General features: G+C 32.8%; 1 protein-coding gene across 1 annotated transcript in view; it reads right to left on the minus strand.

The window, feature by feature from the left end:
• Positions 1–5176: 5176 nt before the first annotated feature.
• Positions 5177–22532, minus strand: part of CDH18 (cadherin 18) — a 518729-nt gene continuing 501373 nt past the window's right edge. Inside the window, exon 12 of the mRNA XM_051969876.1 lies at positions 5177–14615. Within this exon, the coding sequence (XP_051825836.1) occupies positions 14125–14615 (491 nt within the window). The 3' untranslated portion in view covers positions 5177–14124. The remainder of the gene's footprint in view (positions 14616–22532) is intronic.

Raw genomic sequence — 22532 nt, forward strand, 5'->3', positions numbered from 1 at the left:
GATATAGTCAGAAGATTATCAACAGACTTGTAGTGTGCCCTGGTCTGGTCACTAATGTTCCCTAAATATGTAATCCTTAATGTGTAAGCCTTATGTGTTCTCTCTTCTGCCCAATGGTGTGTCTTTTTAGGGAAGATCTTCTACAGATTTATAGAGAGAATGTTCCATTACTATATTTGTCATACTTATGAGTTTGTTATGCTAATATATTTTTATCTTAATAAATGTCTTTGCTTTGAGGCTTCTTGCCAGAAACACTCTAGGAAAAAGAAATGGAGAAAAAGTAGATCAATTGGGTTTTGGTGCTATTGGTGTAGATTTCAATGCAGATTTAGAATATCTTCAACTTTTTTGGGAAACCCAGATTCTACATAGAGTGAATAAAGTGGCCAAAATGATATTAAAATTAAATAATTTGTCCAAGGTCATTAATAGTATAGTTCAAATCCAAGCCCAGGTTTTTGAAATACAAATCCCCGACACTTTCTTTAAATGAAAAGAATACTAAGTTAGTTTAAGACAGGCCATTAAATGAATACAAGGTGTTAGAGAGATACCAATATATGTGAGGTGTTAAATCCGTCATTAAGGACAAGACAGGCTATTGACCCTCAATTCCATCTGCCTGCATCTGTTAGGGGGAGGACACCACCTAGTCAAGTACATGAAATGGTAAAATAATGAATTAGGCCTCACACTCGACTGACTCAATAAAATCCAGACATTGAGTTTCAGATACCATTAGTCTTGCTTTGCTTTAAAAAGCCTTTGGACATATGACAGGCAGAGTTTGAAGCCTCACAGATGTCAGGGATATCCCCTTTTGAACCTTGCCTGTGTAGCTTTAAGATCAAACATGAAAAAAAATGAATATAATACTGGTATAGCACTGCTATGCAGTGGACCTTTTGTTTTCAAATGCTCTTTTAAATGCTTCTAGATAGTAACAATGCTCTGTGTCACTTGAGTCTTTAATGACAAGCCCTGAAAGAAAAAAAAAAATGAAGCTATCACAATGGCAGCAGCAAAAAAGCAAAAAGCATCAATGGTTTCATGCAGAAGCACTTTTTAATAAAATGACTGGGTTAATATAGAACATTGATTTTTTTCCCCCTATCCTAATAGTTCTTTTTGTATATATGCTTTTAGAATCCAATTTTCCTTTATATCTATGAAGGATAATTGCATTAGGAAGGGAAAAGACCTGGATTATAAAGAAAGCATAATTATCCTGTCCCAAATTTGTGGCTCTCAGATTAGGTTCAATCTGTAGTATATAGTGAATGGACTTTCATAACAAAGTACCATGATTTCTTTCCTCCTTTTTTGTCTGCAGAATTCCTCCCAGTATTTTAATGCCAAACTCAAATGTCAATCAGCTAATCAACAAGCAATTATCATGAGCTTATAATTTGCCAAGCATTGTGCAAAGTGCTAGTTGTTTACAAAAAAGCAAAAACCAAACCAAAAACTAAGAACCTTCCTTCAAGTAACTCTCATTTAAACTGCACAAAAACATGTAGACAATTATGTACACACAAGATATTTATGCTATAAATGGGAATGAATCAAAGAAGGAAAATATTTGAAGGACTGGAAAGATATCTTGAAGAAAGTAAAATTTGAGTTTATTCTTTAAGGAATCTAGGGAAGAAATTGAATAGAGTTGATGAAAAAGAGCATCCCAGATATGAAGGAAATGATCAAAGGAATGGGAAACCAGGGAGAATCAGGAGATGGAATATCAAGTATGAGGAACAAGAATATAGGTATTGCTAAACTATAAAATATATCACAAGGAGCACAGTACAAGAAGACTAGAAAAATAGAAAGAGAACAAGTTGTCAAAACTTTTAAATATAAAGAAAAGAGAAGATGTTTGATCCTGGGTAATAGAGAGCCACTGAAGTTTATTGAGTGGGTCAGAGTACTGTCCAGATCTTCACTTTAGGAAGATCAATTTGGAAGTTCATTAAAAGATATATTAAAGGAGTGTTGGAATCCTTACTAACTGCTAACTAATTAGAGTTGATCTAATCTTACAAGAAGATGTTTTGGGCAGAACCTGAAACAAGGTACTAAGTAGAACTAATTCTACTTAGGTGTGTTCACACCTTTAGTTCAATGAGTTCATACCTCCCCTGAAGCTCTTTGGGCCAGAGAGCACTATGGGAGAAAACCCATAATCCCTCTCTCTGGAAGGAGCATAAATAGGCCAATGGGCCAGTTGAAGAAGGTCTTCAGAGGAAGACGCTACAAGTCGAGATTTCACCGGAATGACATGAAGACTGGAGCTGGCTGGAGGCTGAAGAAAGCAGAGGCAGAGGCTGAAGGACCAGACCTTTGGATTTAAAGACATTTGGAGAGAGCTCTTGGAACCAAGCAGAGAGATAGGCCTCTAAGCTAACCGGGCTATATTGGAGATAATAAAAGATCTGAACTTTTATCACCTGGCTGCTTTTTGAGAAGAAAAAGCTCACAACATTATCACCTGGCTGCGTTTTTGAGAAGAAAAAGATCTCCACAAAGGAGGAAGGGGCTTAAAGCAGGAAGGGCAGCCAGAAAGCTATTACAAAAGACCATACATGAGTTTACAGGAACGTGGAAAAGCGTTGTGACTGAGTGAAGAGAAAGGAATTGTATATGACAGATGTTATGAAAGTGGAAATGGGCCACACAGTATGTATCTGAGGCTGACTGCAATAGGAGAATCCAGAACCAAGAATGGAAGTCTAGATGATTAAGAGCATGGTAAAATCATAAACAGGAATAGAAAGCCTTGGAATAAAGAAGACATTTTAGGAAAATACAAATTTTTGTTCGCTTCTGATAGTCTCTCTGCAACTTACTCCTTCTCCGAGTTCAAAATCAACTTTTTGAGTCCCTCTAATGAACTTGTCATGTATTAGTATATATTATAGATACCTTTGTTTGTATTTATTCTTCTATTGAACTGTAAATTCCAAGAGGGCAAGGGATGAGTCTTACCAAAAGTCTGTATCTTCCTCAAGTATTAGCAGTTCTCTTCATGGAAAAGATGTTCAATATTTGTTTATTGATTGAATCAAATTTCCCATTTGAGTAATAAGAATTACAGACTGATGCAAAGGAATCTGGGTCCAAAATATACTTGGATAGTTGGGGAAAATGGAGAATTAGCTTTTGTTTAAGCCTTAAATGTAAAGTTCTGGAACCATTCCAATATAATATAATCCAATTTGATAATCACTTATTAGGCACCCAATATAGATAAGGCTCTGTTCTAAGAGCTGAAAGTAAAAAGACAAAACCCAAAACAGTAATCAGCAATTCTGTTGTTGCCACACTTACTTACTTCTTCATTTGAGCAATGGGATTGGCATAGATGGATTTGTTGTTCTGTTTTGTGTGACTCTTTGTGACATCATTTGGGATTTTCTTTAACAAAGAAACTATATTGATTTGACATTTCTTCTTCAATACATCCATTTTACAGTTGGGAAAACCAAGGTAAACAGACTTATGTGACTTCCCTAAGGCCATGCAGCTAATAAATGTCTGAAACCTGATTTAAAGTCACAAAAATGATTCTTCCTCACTTCAGGGCAAGATATCTATCTTCTGAGCTCCTAACTGTGCAGACATTGGCCCTTTAAATAAACAAATCCTAATGAGTAGAATCCTTAAATAAGTTCTATTTTATATAAGCTCTCTTAAAAGATCTTGAAATATTTTAAAAACATTTTGACCTTAGGAATATTGTTTGGATTTCTTTTAAATGAATCTATGATAATTGTCAATTTTGCTCAGTCTTATCAGTATTGACTAAAGAGGGAAAAAAACACAGCAGGAGATAAATTCCTCCAAATATAGACAATAATTGGATTCTCAGTATGAAGTACCTAAATGATTATTTAATTGAAATATTAATGATTCATTTTTATAATACATTATAATTTATATCCCTTATAGTAGTCCTCTGAAGGAGGTTTTCTATTTAAGTGATCAAACAGAAAGCAAATAAGTATTTTTATAGCTATTTTGTATTAGTTATCATGCTAAATACTTCCTCATAGTCCTGTAAGGTAGATGCCATATCATCACTTTATATTTGAGGAAACTGAAGTAAACAGGAATTAAGTGTTATTAACCTAATTTTCCAAATGAGAACTAGTATCCAATGAAGGATTTCTCAAGGTTACATAATTAACTTGTCATTTCTCAATTCTCCTACATGGGTATTACACCAAACATTTTCTTAACTGGAGGAAAAATTGTTATTTTAATCTAACATCAGAGAAAACATTCTTCAACTGATATCTTCATGTAAAGCTGAGCACAGATATCTTACCTCTACATGAGTTCATTTAGACACTCATTTCCATTTTAAATTTTGTTGAAACTATAGTGAGCAAAAGTTCACTTAAAATTTTAGGCAACTAGGTGGTATAGTGGAAAGAATGTTGAATTTGGAATCAGGAAGATCCAAGTTCATTTCCTAACTCGGTTTCTAGTTGTGGAAAATCATTTGGCGTTAATGAACCTTGACTTTTTGCTCCACAAACTAAGGGTATTGAACTTGATGACCTTTAACTGCTTTCTAGCTTTAAATCTATGATACCAGATTACTTCTAGACTAAAGTATCTCTTATTCGGTTGCCTAAGAACTGTACATAATAAGTAGGAAAGATAAGATATCAATTTTTCAGATGAGGAATCTGAGAGAAAAAGTGATTGAATGGGCACATCCAGGAGCTAATTCCCTCAATCTATTGTTGACTCTTCTATAGCTCAGTATTCTGAAATCAGACTTGGGAGGCCAGAATTTTATTCCTAGTCTTGTCTCTAAATGGACTCTGCTTGCACTTTTTCATTTGTAAATTTAAAGCTTAATATGAGATGATATCCAACGTTTTTTTTCCTAGCTCTTATCTATGGCTCTATCTCCAAATTCTAGTCTTATAAATATTGAATTTAAGATAGGGACAATTCATCATGTTTTACCAAATTATTGTCTTTGACTCATTTTGCTTTGACTGTAAAAACAGTACACTGTTGGGAATGCCAATGTTATTCATTTACTTCTACCTAAAATTGCCTTTGGAAATCTCAAGTAAATCTTGTTTAGGCTGCCAAAAATATGAGTAAAAATATTTCTCATATGTAAACAATTTAAACAATCAAGATAACACAATGGAATAGATATAGGATAGACTTTATTTCACCCCAATGAAATGGAAAACAAAACAAAATAAAAATTACAAAATACTAACTGGGGGCAGGAATTTTATCTGTCTACAAAGATGAAACAGATAGAAATTGTGTCTCAACCTACAAAAGATTAGAGCATTATCAGGTAAATTCAACAATACCATTAATCTGATCTGCTAATTGGTGCAAGTTTATTAGTGCTATGCTTTCTGAGCATGAATAGAATAGCATTTGGTCAGATCAGCATTGCTCTATATGTGTAGAACATAATAACATAACACAACTAAAATGCTTCCAATTTGCAGAATATTAGTTAAGAACAATCTTCTGATGTATGCTTTAAATAGAGAGATATTTAAGGGGGAAAAAAAAACAACTTTGTAATTTGTAAATCTTTACTAAAGATTATAGTCAAAAGAAAGTCAATTTGCAAGTTCATCATTAGGGCTGTTTGTTTTCTTTGAAGCTGGGACTAAGGCTGTGTGTATATTAAAAGTCTTTTTTTCTTTTACTATATTTGGAAAATAAGAAAATAAAAATGATTATGCAACTTCTGTTATATATATATATATAATATATTTCTGTTTGTATATAAGTATACCTATGTATATTCAAAGAAATATGGGATCCAATTACATGAATAAAATGAAACAATACATTGACAGGAAGATGATGGGATTTAAAAAAAATTTTAAATGGTATTTTTCTTGCATTACTTTTGAAAAAGAAGACCAGAAGATAGGGTCAATTAAAGTGAGATAATTGATGGAAGGACAAGTATGTGTGGAAGACCAAAACCATAAAAACAGCATGATACTGCTTCAGAAAGTCAAAACATACTTGATTGAAAATCTATGAGATAGATGAATTCATGCTACAGGGAATTTCAAAGTGCTTTTCTAAAATTTTCAAAGTGGGGTATGTGAAAGAAAGCTAGAAAAGGAAAGAGAAAGAGAGATAGGAAGGTAAAAGAGAGAAAAAAGCAACTGTGGGAAACAGGACAATTCTAACAATACAAGGATTTAAGAAATAAAATATTTTTCAGGTTTGGCCTATTCATTCAGCTATAAAATAAATGAGTCTTCATTTAAAAATATTTTCCCACTGAACACTAATGGAAAAATTATATTATACAGTTGTTAACATAGATATACTAATGCATTTGAATTGATAATGTACAATATTCCTAGATTGTAGGAAAGAAAACAGCTGATTTTCTTGCCAAGCTTTGGTTCAAGAGATTTTCTGTTTACCAATATATTTGTATTTACTTTCAGTGATCAATCTAGCCAAGTAGAAATGCTTTCATCCCAGGAGAATATAAGAGCCCTGAGGACAAGTGCTTGTTTCTTATGTTTGTGCCTCCTTTTTGTACCTAGTAGGTGTTTTAGATTAAATTTTATTAAGATACAGATGGAGGTAACCGTTTGCAATCATATTCTTGAAGCTTATCTGCTTTGCTATGGCTCTTGTGTTCTATTTCTTTGCAAGATTTAACAATTAGATCTTTATAGATGAAAAAATGAAATGCTTGTAATCTGACAAATAGAGTTGAATTTATTGCTCCACTTTGACCCTTTTTTCTACATTTCAAATCCTGATAAAAAACATATCTCTAACTTTATAAGCCTCTTGCTGGCCTTGTTCCCATGACATTTCCCAATGCTAATCTTTTATAAAGATTTCCTTTCTATGACCCAGGCAGTCCTAATGTCCCTTTGCCAATTCTAGAGGATGCAATGATATACAAAATAAATAAATTCTGTGTCAAGAGGAAGTTACTGTGTTCAAACTACTCACATTAATTGCTATATAGCTCTTCTCTTCTGACTGGCATTATTGATATCTAGATAAAATCTTCTTTGACAGTTGAGATATCCCTACCTACCAAACTTCAAAACCCAGAAAGAACAATATGTGCACTGGATATGATAATTTCAAAAGTTCTTACATATCAATATTTTGCTTGCTTTTATGAAGGTGAGGTTTTTTTAAGTCCTATAATAGGGCCTGATGTTTCTTTTGTGTATACAGTAAAGTTCTCTTATACCAGTAAACATGGCAAGTGAATGAATACAGTAACCCATCATCTAATGAAACACCCGTTTTTGTTTTTGTTTTGTTTTTTTTTAAGAATACTTCTATTAAAAATGTTTTATTTCTGACCTATGTATTTATTAAAGTAAATTTAGCAGTATTGAATAGTTATATTGTCACATTAGATGGGCCTCCCCTATTTCATATCACAAAATAACATTTTAAAAACTTTTTTTGGGGGGAAAGCTACTTGGAGGCATAAGGGGAAAAGCAGAATGCAGCACAATAATTCTGCTCTTTGAGGTCCAATCTTAATTTTTGTCCTATATGAATTAGGTTATTTTTGAATGTAGGATATATAAAGTTCTAAGTCTTAACTATTTTGAATGAATTTAACTTCTACAGGAGACTTTTACCCCCTATATTTTATCCTTCCTTATTAGTTTACATTTAATTTTAAAAACTATAAAATAGCTTATGTTTTAAACCCAATTGTGTACAGGGATTGTCTGAGATTTGCTCTAACCTGGAAAATGAAAGCCAAGAAACTCAACTAAATATAATCAACCCACTAAGGGGTCTAAAAGCAATCTCCACCTTATATTAATTTTAACTTTGAACATAGAGGCTTCTTTGGCACTGTTTCCAGGCCAGCCAGTGGTTGTTCTATTGAATTGCTAAAGACTACCTTGGGTGAGTGTCTTCACTAAATGAAGCAGAAATATGCTGAACCAATGAAAGTCAGTTCCAAATTTATGATTTTTCCTGTAAAAATAGACCAAATGGTTTTCTCTGGAAAAGGCTTAAGATGTTTCCATTCCTCAGTAGATTTCTCCTATGTTTATTTTTTTTTAGTTAGCGTCTAAAAGGAGCTACCAAATGCTAGATTCTAGATAAGGGATTTGGAGAAATCTTTCTAAAACCACCATGAAAGGTATTTTCAAGAACAAATAAATTTTATAGTGTGAAATCTCTTTTGTGTGCTGAAAGTATTTCAGTTATAATGTTTTCCTGGACTCTGAACAATTTTTCAAAGCACTGGGGAGGTTAAGTCTAAATGCTTAGCATTCACTCTATGCACATTCCTCACACATTGTTCAATTATATTTAAGGAGAAAAATTGTGTTCAAGTTCTACAGCACTGGCATTGGCATCCCTATTCATCATCACTAGTCAATTGAGAGGAAAAGAAAGAATAAATCAAAATTACACAATATTATAGTTGGAAGGGATATCAGAGGTCATCAACTACAACCACCCATTCCTGGACAAAAATCCTCTCTACAAAATATGCATCAAATCATCAACCAGGCTTTCCTTGGAGACTTCTGCTGAGAGAAAATCTCTTTGTTCAGTTCTTTCCTCTTTTAAATAGCTCTAACAACTAGGGAATTTGTATTTGTTTGTTTTCTAGGTAGCTATTAATGAAGGTCTATACTAAGATAGCACAAATGATACAGAGGCTCTTAAATCTTTTTTTATTTCATGAATCCCTTTGAAAATATTTCAAATGCATAAAAATTCTTAAGATTTCAAAGGAAAACAATTATAATAAAAACCATTCTCATTTTTTATTAATAAATTCATACCTTTACCACACCACTTTAAAATCTCTCATTGGACCCCAAAGTTGTATGTGGATCCTTGACTAAAAACCACTGGATTAGTAAGAAGAGAATGGAGGCAAAAATATTGCTAAGGTACAATTTATCAAACTTGGTAACTCTTTGGACATGAGAAATAAAGAAGAGAAAAGAGTCAAAGATTACAGAATAGAGTTCTATCCCTGTGAGTTCATAATCCTCTCAGGCTGTGTTACTAGGCAATGTCACTTAACCATTATCTGCCTCAATTTTCTCATCTGCAAAAGTGTCATCATAGTATAATAATTAACTTTGAGGCTTGTTATAAGGATGAAGAGACACAATATTGGTAAAGCAAAGAAGGTGCTTAATAAATTGTTTTTTTTTCCTACTTCCAACTTTTTAAAAAGGTAGAGGCGGAAAATGACCATAAGTACACACAAAAGTCAGAAGGAGCATCAAGTTTTAGAGTAAGAATAATAAGTATGGATTTAGATTTATGAAGTTTGATCAACCCATGAAATAATCCATGAGCAAATATCCTATGACATCTGGAGATTTAGTTCTTTAGATCAGAAGAAAGGTCAGGGCTAAAGACTATTTGGAGGTCAGCTTTATAGAGGTGTTGTAGAATCTTATTAAGGTAAGTAGGACAAAGATTAAAGGTCCAAGGATAGAATGCCAGAAAATGCTAAATTAAAAAAAAAAAAGTTAGGAATAACCTTCCTCTTGTGAACTCAATTTTTACTATGCTCATCACTAGTAAAAGATACGGTACTATCTCTTTTATGCTGTATGCTAACTTGAAGATGTTAAACAAATTGGTTATATTTATGGGGTTTAATTTTTCACTTTTATCTTAAACCATTAAAGTACTAATTAAACATATTTCTTCACTTTTAATGACAGCCTCATTGTATAATAATGTACAATTTACTTTACAAAAGCTATATTACTAACCTGGAGGAACCCTAATTCAATTCTGGAAATGGCACCCTTTTAGGTAATGATCTATCCTTTAAACATAGCAAGGTAAGTAGTGAAGCACAAGGCCCGAACTCTTTTCTCTAGTATTTTTTTTAAAGAATCTGCTTGATTTAATTTAAATTGTTATAGGAAATAAAAAAACATTTTATATTAAACAAAATCCCATAAGCAGCATCTTGGATAAGATTTTTTTTTTCTGATTCAAAAGATTCTATCTTCAGCAGTACTTCACATATATAATAGTTTTATTACATAGTCAGATTAGACTTTATGTTTAGTATAAAAGTAAATCAATCCAAGAAATATTTCATTTAGACTCACAAAGTCAAACTGAAGCATAGGGACAGTAGTTAGATGAATTCACATAAGTGCCAATCTATGTCTAAAACATAGTGTTTGTGTTCATGGATCATATGAAAATATGTTTCATTAATCCTTTTGCTGGCTTTCTTCCATGAGCAACTAAGAAAAATTTATATCACTTAATTATCATCTTGTGGACATATGTCAGAATTCTCTGAAAAATAAGGAATATTAGAATTTTCCTAATGGATAAGAAATAATAAGAAATGTCTGGGTATTAAGAAATTCTTAAGTAATGTCTTAGGTAAAGGGATTCATTGATAACAGTATTATTTTAAATATTTCCATTAATGCAATTAACAGATTATAATAATTCATGACAATGGAAAGTTCATTTCCTCTCTAAATATCTTTTTAATGTCCAGGGCTCAGAAACCATTAGTCATTATAAAAATTTCTTAAAACAAAAATGGAAGTAGAAGATCATATATACTAGAAACATTTGTTTGGCCTATGAAACCATGACAGTGTTCTAGTTATTTGTCAGGAAGAATGAAATATATTAATGTTTGTAAGCAGAGCATTTATGTTACTTTTTGACTCAAAATTCACAATATTTGAAAATGTGACTTATGAAAAGCAAAACAAAACAAAACTCTGAATGATCTTGATTCCACATAGTTTTCAAAACTTGGCACTCTGGTATCTGAACATATGTGAAGGATTATAACATGAATACATGGAGTCATTCCCAAAGGGGAAGTCTTCTTGTCAAGGTGTGTGTAAAAAGCAACATTAGCATAATCAGAGCATGTGCACCATTAGACTATTCCCCAAAGTAATTGTATTTCTTGTTTGAGTGAGCTTTACACAGTAAAACACAATGATAAAGCAATACCTGGAAACCTAAGACAGTGCAAAAAGCTAAATTACATTTTATTCCTCAGTCTTGAAACATAAATCAAGAATTATTAAATTGTATACCTTGTTCCAAGCTTCAAAATTTTAATATATAATAGCATAGGGCAGTTAAAAAAATGCTAAGTCCAAGAGTTTGCACAAGGGTAGAATCAGAAAGCTGATCAATATTTATTGTTTTATTGGGATACTTGATTGTAATCCATAAAAATAGCCAAGGGGAAAAAATACTTCCTTTATAACTTATGCTTATTTGGTGGATTTACAAAGGTTTCTCCCACTATTTTGAAATGCTTACCTTTCCCCATTGCCAAAGAATATATACTGACAGACCATGCCAACTAGGCTTTGAAACAATCTGGAGAAAACACAAGGAGTTCAAAAGAAGTCATCTTAGGTAGGAGAACGCTTACATGTCATCATCTAATATATATTTTTAGTTAACAACAACTCCCCACTCCTGATTGTTTCATGATGTTGCCCTACGAATATATATTTTATGTTAAAAATATAATCATATATATGCATATATATATATGATTATATATATGCATATATATGTATGCATGAGTTTGTGTGAGTATGTGGAAGCATCATGGACCAATCAGAAGTAGATAACTGCTCTGACCAAATATAAACATAATAATACCTCATATTTTAATAGTGCTTTACAATTCCAAGCACTTTTGTATATTATTTCATCCTCACAACAACCCTGTGAGGTAGGCAGAATAGGTATTATTATCCCCATTTTGCAGATGAGGAAACTAAGGCTTAAAGCATTTAAGTGACTTGCCCAAGGCCACATGACATTAATAAAAGAGCACTGAGCCCAGATCTTTTAACTCCAAGACTAAAGCTCTTTCCAACATAATACAGATTTGCTTATAGATTGGGGTGGGTTGTTGGGATAGGGGGGGTGGGGGTTGAGGGTGTACGTGTGTATAGAATTTGCCAAGGAGATTTTGTAGAACTTGAATAATTAATCAAAATATTGAGTTAGCACAATACTTCAATAGCTCTAATGAGGAGCTTCTAATATGTGACAGCCATAAGAAAACATATTCATCATCTCATTACATTCTAGGTGTTATATATTGTTGCTATGTATTTGTATCTTTGTCATACTTATGGTTTTTCATATCTAAATGTTTAATGGGAAGCAAGAGAATGTAGGACAGGGCATAATCTGATCAGATAAATGATAGAATATGGAATAGACTTGATAGAATATGATAAAGAAATCCAATTTTATACTCTTGCAATATTAAAAATCAGAATTTTCTGAATCTGAAAAAAATCTTAGAAGTCAGCAAGTCTCAAACTCAAACTATACTTTTGTTGTTTTAATCTCATAATATTTACATCACTTTTACTTAAATTTCTTCTCTTCCTCCCTCTTCTCTGCACCAAAAAAAAAAAAAACCAAAAAAATAATCCAATCCTACATTTGTCTTAACAAACTTGTGTGGAATATAAGTTGTGATATATAGATCAAGAGTAGGGGAGAAGCTTTGGTATTATTGATCATTACTCCTTTTGAACAGACCCCAACCCTATATAATTGGAAGGGAATTGGGAGTTATTTAGTTGGTATTCTTCAGGTCCCTTACAACTTCAGGAAGCTCTGACAACTAATTACTAAATATTATGAAGACCAAAATGTCACTTATCTCATTAAATATCTTCATGAGTTTTATATAGAGTAATTTAATCACTTATATGAATTTGAATGGTCTTTGCATAATCCACAAAGATAAAACTCCTTTCTAGGTTAATTTCCTCTTCTTGGTTTTACTAAATTCATGATATTTCAAAAAGGAAAAGAAAAAATAAAACAGGTAGGGAAGACAGGAAAGGAATTGGAATATAAGAGAAGGCACCACAGGGATGAGGAGAGTACAAAACCAACAAAAATATGAGTGACTACCAATTAGAATTGGAGCTAACTCAAATTAACTTTGCAGTTTGAGAATGTTTTCCTCTTTATTGCAGAAATTTGTGTTTTCTTTTAAAAAAATGCTAACTAGTTAAGGAACACGAGACACAAAACAAATTTTCTCATGAGTAAAATTATTAATCTGAAATAGAAACTTTTTAATGATATTTGATTTTTAGTGTAGTGTGCAGCATAGAATTAGTTACTAGTCACTAAATCCAGGAAGAGTTACTGAAACACTTGCAGAAGTTAATATTTCCTTCTATTGTGGTTTTTCCTTAATTCTGCCCATATCTCCTCAGCTTCACTGAGTATACAATAACTTTAAATCATTCATTCTATCTGGGGGAGAGTGAAAGTAATTCCAGTGGGAGGGGGGGCAGGGGGGGAAGGTAAAAAGAAAGAAGACAAAAGGCAACAGAGACAACAGTCTCCACCCTCTGCAACAGTGCACATTTGGTGCTCAGAAGTTGCATACATAATAGTACAGGCAGCAAATCCCCATGCTCCATCATTTTCTTATGGAGAGAAGAAGAGGGGAGGGCAAAAAGGAACTTGGCATACACCTTTACATAAGGGATTCCTGGTGTTTCAGAAAGATTTCATCCAATTTAATTGAAACCCCAAATGGGAGGAGAATAAAGAGGTCTGCCATTTCAGCAGGGTACCGGCTAAAGTTTCAATTGGACTTCGTGAGAGAATTGGAAATACAAAGCTCACCTCCATTTAGATGAGGTCACCTCCATGACACCATCTCTACAAACATTGCACATTAGATACTGGGAGCATTTGTATTCATTTTCCTTCAAATAAGATTTAGGAGGGAGGAAAAAAACAACAACAAAAAAAAACAAAAAAACCACATTGCAATAAAATGTCATCGTTTGGCTTATTTAGGGTATATTAACGAAATGGTACCACAGACTTTATTGAGCATTTAAAAAATATACACAAGGAATAATAGCTTTTTTTTTTCCCTCTGTATTTTCAAAATTTGACTTACTTCCAATCAAAGAACCCAGTTGCACACATGAAAAGAGCACTTGTTTCTACAGTGACTGTGTGCAGGTTTGCTCAGTTCCCAGCACTATTGCCATCAATTAACATTGCCATTATTTGCGCTTATATATCCAGTTGCCCAGGAATCAATTCCAAGTATGTTTATCCCTAACTTGTTCTTTCCGATTCTAATTCTCCATAGAGTTCAGCTAACTTTTTAAATTCCGGCCCCCAGTCACCAAGATAATTATAATCTTGGTCTGAGTGTGTAGTTGCTGAATCCAGGGAACTGATGGACCCAGCTTCAGATCGATGACCCTCATATGCGTATGTCTGTAGAGAGTCATAGGGAGGGACACTCGGGTCAAGGTCGGCCTCTGCCAGTCTTTGTTTAATAAATTCCTGAACATCTATACTCTCAAGAGTGGATGAAGGCTGGTGTCTGGGTGTAAGCATCACTTCAGGTCGAACATCTCTTCTGTATTTCAGCTCCTCAGCAGCTGATGGGTTTCTCAGGGCTGTGATGTCGAAGGCTTCTGTGTCTTCCTCTCCACCCCCTTCATCATCATAAGTGACAACATTTTCCCTCACGTCCTCCTCCGAAATGATCAGGGGTTCTTTCTTGCTGCGTCTGAGAGTGATGAAGAGAACCACAATTGCTGAGAAGAAATTGAAAGAAAATTTCAGAATTAGGAAAAGTAAATGGCTAAAGTTTACACATATGGTCTAGGAACAAGAGTTCTTGGTTTTTAGTTAGTTTTTGTTAGTTGGTTGAGTTAGATTTTTGGTTCATTATTTTTTAATAGACCTTACTTAAATGGACAGTCCTAAAGAAGGGAAAAAAAAAAAAAGGAAAAAAAAAACTTCGATTTTTTTTTTTCTTGTTTCTCTGGTTAACGTAGTTCTGTCTTCATGTCTCTTTCTCTCTCTCTCTCTCTCTCTCTCTCTCTCTCTCTCTCTCTCTCTCTCTCTGTGTGTGTGTGTGTGTGTGTGTGTGTGTGTGTGTGTGTTTCTGTCTCTTTATTTCTCCATCTCTTTTAACTTTTCTCATTGAGCCTGGTAACATCTAGGTAGCAAGTGGAGAGAAGTCTGGACTTGAAATCAGGGAGATGGAGTTGAATTCTGAACTGCTTTATTAACCTGGACAAAAAAGTGGAAATTTGTTCTCTCAAGTGTTAGACGTTTTGGGTAGCTAGGAGTGCATGGGGATACAGCACTGGGCCTTGTGTTAGGAAGACCCAACATTCCTAGGAAGACCTAATTCATCTTCAGATATTTACTAGCTGTGTGAGCCTGGACAAGTCACTTAACCTCTATTTTCCTGTTTAACTATAAAATGGGAATAGTAATATAATCTAATTCTGAAGGTTATTGTGAAAATCGAATGAGACAGTATTAGTAAAATGCTTAACACTGTGCTTGACACTAGTTGCTATATAAATACTTACTATTTTTTGTTTCTCTTATCTATGCCTCTCAAAAGCATCAGAAAGAGAAAACTTAATGTAGAGAAAAGAATTTTGGGATATACCTCTGTACTTATGATATGACTAAAATATTCTCCTGATAATAGTATTTCTGTTACACAATGTCATCTGAAATAGAAAATAATTGTATACATAATGGTATAACTTAGGGGATGGTCAGGTAGCAGAAGCCCTGACATTTACGTTTTAGTTAAAAAGCAATATAATTCAAAAGCTCAAATAGTATCCTGCAACCAACTCATTTCATTCTTTCTGCTGATTTAGATTTATCACCTACTATATTTCTCAGGTCACAGTTATGATTAAATGAGGAGGCTGTTCTAGATTGCAACACCTATTTCTGCTGACTATTTAATTTATTGTAGTACAACATTTTTCCTTCGTTCAATAAATCAGCCACTTCCTACAGAGAAGAGATGGTTGGTGGTTAATGTCAAGTAGAGTTATGGGAGTACACAGAGAAGTAAATGGGGTCAGTGGAATTTTAAAGGGTATGGAGCTAATTTAATGTCAATCATGAAGGTTTGCTGGTACTAGACTTGATATCCACAGTATGTAACATTACAAATTATGCTAGTGATCATCTAGTCATAGGATTTAGACTAGGCTTTTCATAATTTTGCAGGTGAGAAGATATATTTAATGGAAATTAAGATTTGTTATACAAAACCAGATTATAAGAGCATAGCAATATCTATAAATGAATCCTTGCATAAAATGATCTATTTATATTAAGAGCACATTTAGTGCTCATATATAGAATGAGAAACATTTTTATTATGCTATAATGTCCAACTGAAATTAAGACTTAGAATTCTATTAAAAATAGATGAAATTTAGAGATTTCCCAGTGAACACAGGTATAAAACAAGGTAGTCCACTATCACTTTTTCTATTTACATTGTTTTAGAAATATTAATAGCTGGTCCAAAAAAATGTATGACATACCAAGGGGATAAAGTATTGACTGTACTGAGATTTAAAATATCTCCTTTTGCATATGCATATATATATAAATACACACACACACACACATATATATATATATGAAACTTAATTGGAGAAATAGATAGCTTTATAAAGGTATCAATATGAGAGACATAAGCAAAAAAAATCATCTACATTTAAATAATTTAGATGATCATCTACAATCTACAATCAATAATCAATAAAAATATATTATTTTTAACAAAAAAAAAGTACTAGGTATTTTGGCTTTAACTTGTAAAAAAACAAATATAAAACAAAAGTTAAATGATTTTGAGTATTGTAGATGGCTTAGTTGAGTAAATATAAAAAATGGCAATCTTTTCAGATTTTTTGTATAATTTCAACATGTTAACTATTATTCATATTTATGTAACAGATTAAGATACTAGAACAGTGAAATATATATGTATCTATAATTTGGGTTAATTTAAATATTATATATTTGCATATATAAACAAATTAACAAAAAGAGAGGAGAAAAAATGAAATAAAAATTACTCGACAAGAAGCTAAAATGACTAAGACAGTATCCAATATTGTTTAAAATGTGAAACTAGATCAATAGTAAAAAATAAAGAATTTAATTTTAAAGTAAAGTTATTATTAGATAAACCCACAATTATAGAACAAATTTTAAAACATGAAATTATCTAATAAATATTTTCCAGGAAATTAGAGAATAAAATAGTACAAATGAGTTGAGACCTGAATCAGCTACAATACTCCAATACTTCTGTAGATCCATGGTCTCATCTGCATAGGTATTGTCCCCCAAATTGTATGTTAGAACTCACTCATACCTTCTCATCTTGGATTAGTCTGTCCATGTTCTTTCAATCATTCCTCAATCAAGTACCTATAAAAATTTATTTGAAGATTTCCTTCAAGATCTTTTCAGATTCCTTGTCAATCAGTTCAGTCATTGTTTTATCCATCTGTGATAACTTGCTCTTTTTGCATAATAAGGCTTTCTAATTATCCATGTCCTAGATAATATATTTTACATAACTTTTTTCACAGAAGCTTTGGTAGTAATCTGTAGTCTACCCAGATCACACATATATCTTGCATTGTCTTTTGACTTGCCCACACTTTTTTGATTCTCCAAGAGACTGAAAATAAAATGTGTGTATTTATATAAAGCATGTAATAAATACTGCTATCATATTTCCTGGACAGCTTCCTTTAAATTGTGAAAGATGGACCAATTTAAAAAGGGTTGGTTATTTTCCATTGACATCAAGGACATTTTAAATACGATTATATTCATAAATCTTTTTGTTTTAGAGATGAAAAACAGCATATGGAATAGGAATTATTGATGTCCAATCATCTTTGTTTTTGTTTCTTTTTGTTTGTATGTGTGTGCGCGCGCGCGTGTGTGTGTGAGTGTGTGTGTGTGTGTGTGTGTGTGTGTGTGTGTGTGTGTGTTTGGTAATCAGAGAAGCATAACATCATAGATTTACTGTAGAACTGGAAAGGAACTTAGAAGGGATGAGTTTTATTCTTGATTTTAAAAGGGCAGATAGATGATCAAGTGGGGGCTGGTCTTGGAGACAAGAAATCCTGAGCTCAAATTCAGTTTCATATATTTACTGGTTCTATGACTCTGGGCACGTCACTTAATCCTGTTTACCTCAGTACCTAATCCATAAAGTGAGTTGGAGAAGGAAATGGGAAACCACTCCAGTATGTTTGCCAACAAAATACCAAATAGAGTACCACAAAGATATTGAAATGACTCATCAACATCTTACAAACAAGGAAACAGTATCAGAGATATGGCCAAAGGAGAATTAGAAAACATTATGAAATACAAAATGGATAATTTTTATCATATTAAATTAAAAATGTTTTTGTACAAACAAAGCCAATGCAGCCAAAATTAGAAGGGAAGCAGAAAACTAGAAAAAAAAAAAAAAAAAAAAAAAACTTTACATCAACGATTCTGATAAAGGCCTCATTTCTAAAATATATAGAGAATTGACTCAAATTTATATGAATAAAAGTTATTCTCCAATTAAAAAGGGTCAAAGGATATGAACAGACAGTTTTCATATGAAAAATTAAAGTCATTACTAGTCATATGAAAAAATACTGTAAATCACTTTTGATCAGAGAAATTTAAAACAACTCTGAGATACTGCTACTCACCTCTCAAATTGGCTAAGATGACAGGAAAAGATAATGATGAATGTTGGAGGGGATGTGAGAAAACCAGGACCACTAGTACATTGTTGGTGGAGTTGTGAACTGAGCAACCACTCTGGAGAACAATTTGAAACTAATTCTGCCCAAAGAGCTATCAAACTGTGCATATCCTTTGATCCAGCAGTGTCTCTACTGTGCCTGTATCCCAAAGAGATCATAAAAAAGGGAAATGGACAAATGCAAAAATGTTTGTGGCAGGCAGCAGGCCTTTTCATAGTGGCAAGGAACTGGAAACTGAGTGGATACCCATCAGTTGGAGAATGGCTGAATAATTATGACCTATGAATATTAAGAAATAAATTTCTATAAGAAACAATCAGCAGGATGATCTCAGGAAGGCCTGCAGAAACTTACATTAGCTGATGATAAGTAAAATAAGTAGATCCAAGACAACACTGCATACAGTAACATGATTATGTGATAACCAACTATGACAAACTTGGCTCTTTTTAATAGTGAGGTGATTCAGGCCAACTGGGATGGAGAGAGCCATCTAAATTCAGAAAGAGAACTGTGGGGACTGAATGTGGATCACAACATAGTATTTCACCTATTTTTATTGTTGTTTCATTGCTTTTTTTTTTCTCATTTTTTTTTCCTTTTTAATCTGATTTTTCTTGTACAGTATAATTGTAGAAATATGTATAAAAGAATTGCACATATTTAACATATATTGGATTACTTGCTGTCTGAAGAAGGGGATGGGAGGAAGGGAGAAAGAAAAATTATGGAATACAAAGTTATGCAAAAGTGAATGATGAAAACTATCCTTGCATATATTTTGAAAATAAAAAAGCTATTTTAAAATATATTTTTTTAATTTTTATTGTGATGCTTAGTTGTTTTTGACTCCTTTCCCAAAAAAAAGCATTTAAGATGGTTAACTGCAATTCATGATGATCAACAACTATTTCTATTTTGCTTTTTTTTTTTTTTTTTTTCTTATTTTTCATTGGGAGCATTGAAACTTGATGTGACCCATGATACCAAGTTTCTTGTTGACTTTGAGAGCTTGATGAAACAGACTTTATGAACTTCTTTGTCTCTCCAAAAAAACACATATGTGTTTGAGAGGTGAAAAAAATTAGGTTGTTATCTGCATCCCAGAGAAGAGTACTTATGGAATCTAAATATCAAAGAGAGCAAGGAAATAGTAATTAAACCCTTTCTCCCTCAAAAAAAGAAAAAAGGTAAAATTATTGAAGACAAATAGGATGTTTGATTACATGAAATTATTTTTCACAAAAATTACACATCCAGATAAAAGAAACCTAATAACAATGATAATGGTAACAGCATTAACTGACTTACATATAATGTTTTATTTCTACAAGTGATTTTATATACACTATCTTACTTGAACGGTCTGAAAATTCTTTGAGATAGTAACTACAGGTTTATTTTTCTCTATTTTTTTCAGATCAGGTTCAAAGATGTTAAGGGCAAGCATTCATGATTACATAGATTGTGAGTATCAGAAGTTGAATTTGAATCCAGGTCTCTGTAATTCTCTTCATTAAATTTCTTCTACAAACATTTATTAAATATACAAGGCACTATGCAGTACACGAGGAATACAAAGAGTGAAATAAAGTAGTCTCTGTTTTCCAGTATTTATTGTATCAGGATTATGCAAAATGGACTCAGATAAGTTATTATAAAATAAAAGTTATTAAAATATATTATATATATGTGTATATATATGTATGTATATATACACATATATATATAGTTGAAATCCAAACTTATTTGAGAATGTGATAAGAGGATAGTGAGTGAGAGTGAGAGGAGCCCAGGAAAGGGATTTACAGAATCTAAGATTCAAAGACAAGAGACAAGAGGGGGTAGAAATTCTAAATATGAGAATTTCCAGAAGAAATAAAAAAGAAGGAAATGAAATATCCTTTTTGGGAAATAGTAAATAGGTCAGTTGGGCAATATAATTCAATAAAAGCAAATTTTAAAAGATAAGTTCATAACTGGAGCTAGTTGATTATTGTTAACTGCTAAAGATAATATGATACCAAAGATATCAGAGATTCTTTCCAACTCAAGTGGAAGCAACTAATAAGCAAGTTGGAAGGATTCTATTGTTATATTTTCCTGTGAACTCAGCATAGGGACCCAATGGGCTATCAGCATAAAACACAAATGTCTTACAGAAGATCTTGGCATATGGATTATAGATTAGGGAAGTAGTGTGCTGTTTGTAGCAGATAGGCAACTGGTTTTATATTCCACCTCTGCTGCATTCTGGCTATGAAACTATGAACAAGTCACTTAACCACCTACTGCAATTGCTGAAGAATATATGCTGATCTGCATTGCTGGCTTCTTCCTCAGGAATTTTCTGCATTAATGAACTCATAGACTTCAACTCACTCTCCCATTATAAAGCAAATAAACAACACATAACAAATGTGGGTGGAAAGGAGAGAACATACCCCTTTTCATCTAAACATTTATCTGAATGGAGATTAAAGTCTTATTTACAAGTAAAAAAAAAAAAGTAGAAAAACAAAAAGGGACTTTTTTGTGATAATAAGGGGAAAAAAAGATTTGAAGGAGTACAGGGGAATCATGGTCTATGTCAGGGGGTTGGAGAGAAGAATATGATGTGACAAAGAAGAAAAAAAATGAAGTAACAAGAATCACAAGAGCAATAGAGGTAAATAAGATATATGAGGCTATTTTCATAGAGAAAGAAGCAGTTACCTGTCCTCTAAAGAGTCATGAAAGAACTATTGCAGCTACCAGGTGAGATATCATCTCCTAAAGGTTACAAGAAGTAAAGACAAATAGGTGTTTTTGGTGACTCCCTGAGATAAGGAGAAAGGAAGTAGCTATTCATTAATCTGATAATAATGAAATATTTGTAGTTTTCTTAGGTCACTGATTATGGAGCAGAGAATCTTCCCAAATCTGTCAGACTAGTGGGCCATTATCCACTTATGGTGATTTACATGGAATTAAATAACACTGCCAAAGGAAACTTAGAAAATATTTCTAAACATTATATATTTTTTTAAAAAATGAAGATTTTAGGGAATTTAATGTTGTTTTCATTACTACTGTTATTAGAAGTCAGGGTCTTCTGAAAAAAAAAAAATTGGGAAAAATGGCCAAGAAGATGCTGTCAGAGAATGGTATTTGGCTATATGTGCTTTGGTTTAAGATGAATAACAGGATCCTAATGAAGGATGGAGTGCATTTAGTGGCTGGTAAAATCATATTGGGGACCACTAGACCCATGGAAAGACCAACATTATTTGAAAGGAATAAATTAGCTATGAAAGGGGACAAGTTCAGTAGTATCAGCATTGCAAAAAAGCAAACACATTCTGAAGGATTTCCTCTAAGTACCTGACTGGTTGTAGCTGGCATTCTAAATTGCAAAAGAGGTAAAATAGCCTGAAGTTTTGATCTTTGCAAACCTGACAAGCAGAGACACCAGAGGAACTCTGAAACAACTGAAAACCAGAAAATAGAAGTAGCAAGCAGTAATTAGCTAAATGCCACACAGAGTAAAAGTACCCTATAAAAAGTAATATGACATTGTAAAATAGCTCTCAAGTGCAAATTGCACCTGACCATGTATGCCTGATTACAATGGTCCCTTCCATGATTATCCCTTTATATATGTTTTTTGAGTATACATGTCAGTTATAGTTATGTCCTTCACAGTTGTTTCTTGACCACAAATGTGTCCTCTACCTATTAGTGTCATAGAGGTATATATGGGCTACATATATAATAGTGAATGGAATGTTGTAAGTGTTTCTCAGTATTGAGTCACATGATCCCTGTTCCCATCCTGGGGAGATTATGATCTCTGGAGGGATGGACTTCAAACTCTGGGATACAGGAAGTTGAAGGAAGTGATCATTG

The sequence above is a fragment of the Antechinus flavipes genome, chromosome 1 (assembly GCF_016432865.1).
Source record: "Antechinus flavipes isolate AdamAnt ecotype Samford, QLD, Australia chromosome 1, AdamAnt_v2, whole genome shotgun sequence".
Lineage (NCBI taxonomy): Eukaryota > Metazoa > Chordata > Mammalia > Dasyuromorphia > Dasyuridae > Antechinus > Antechinus flavipes.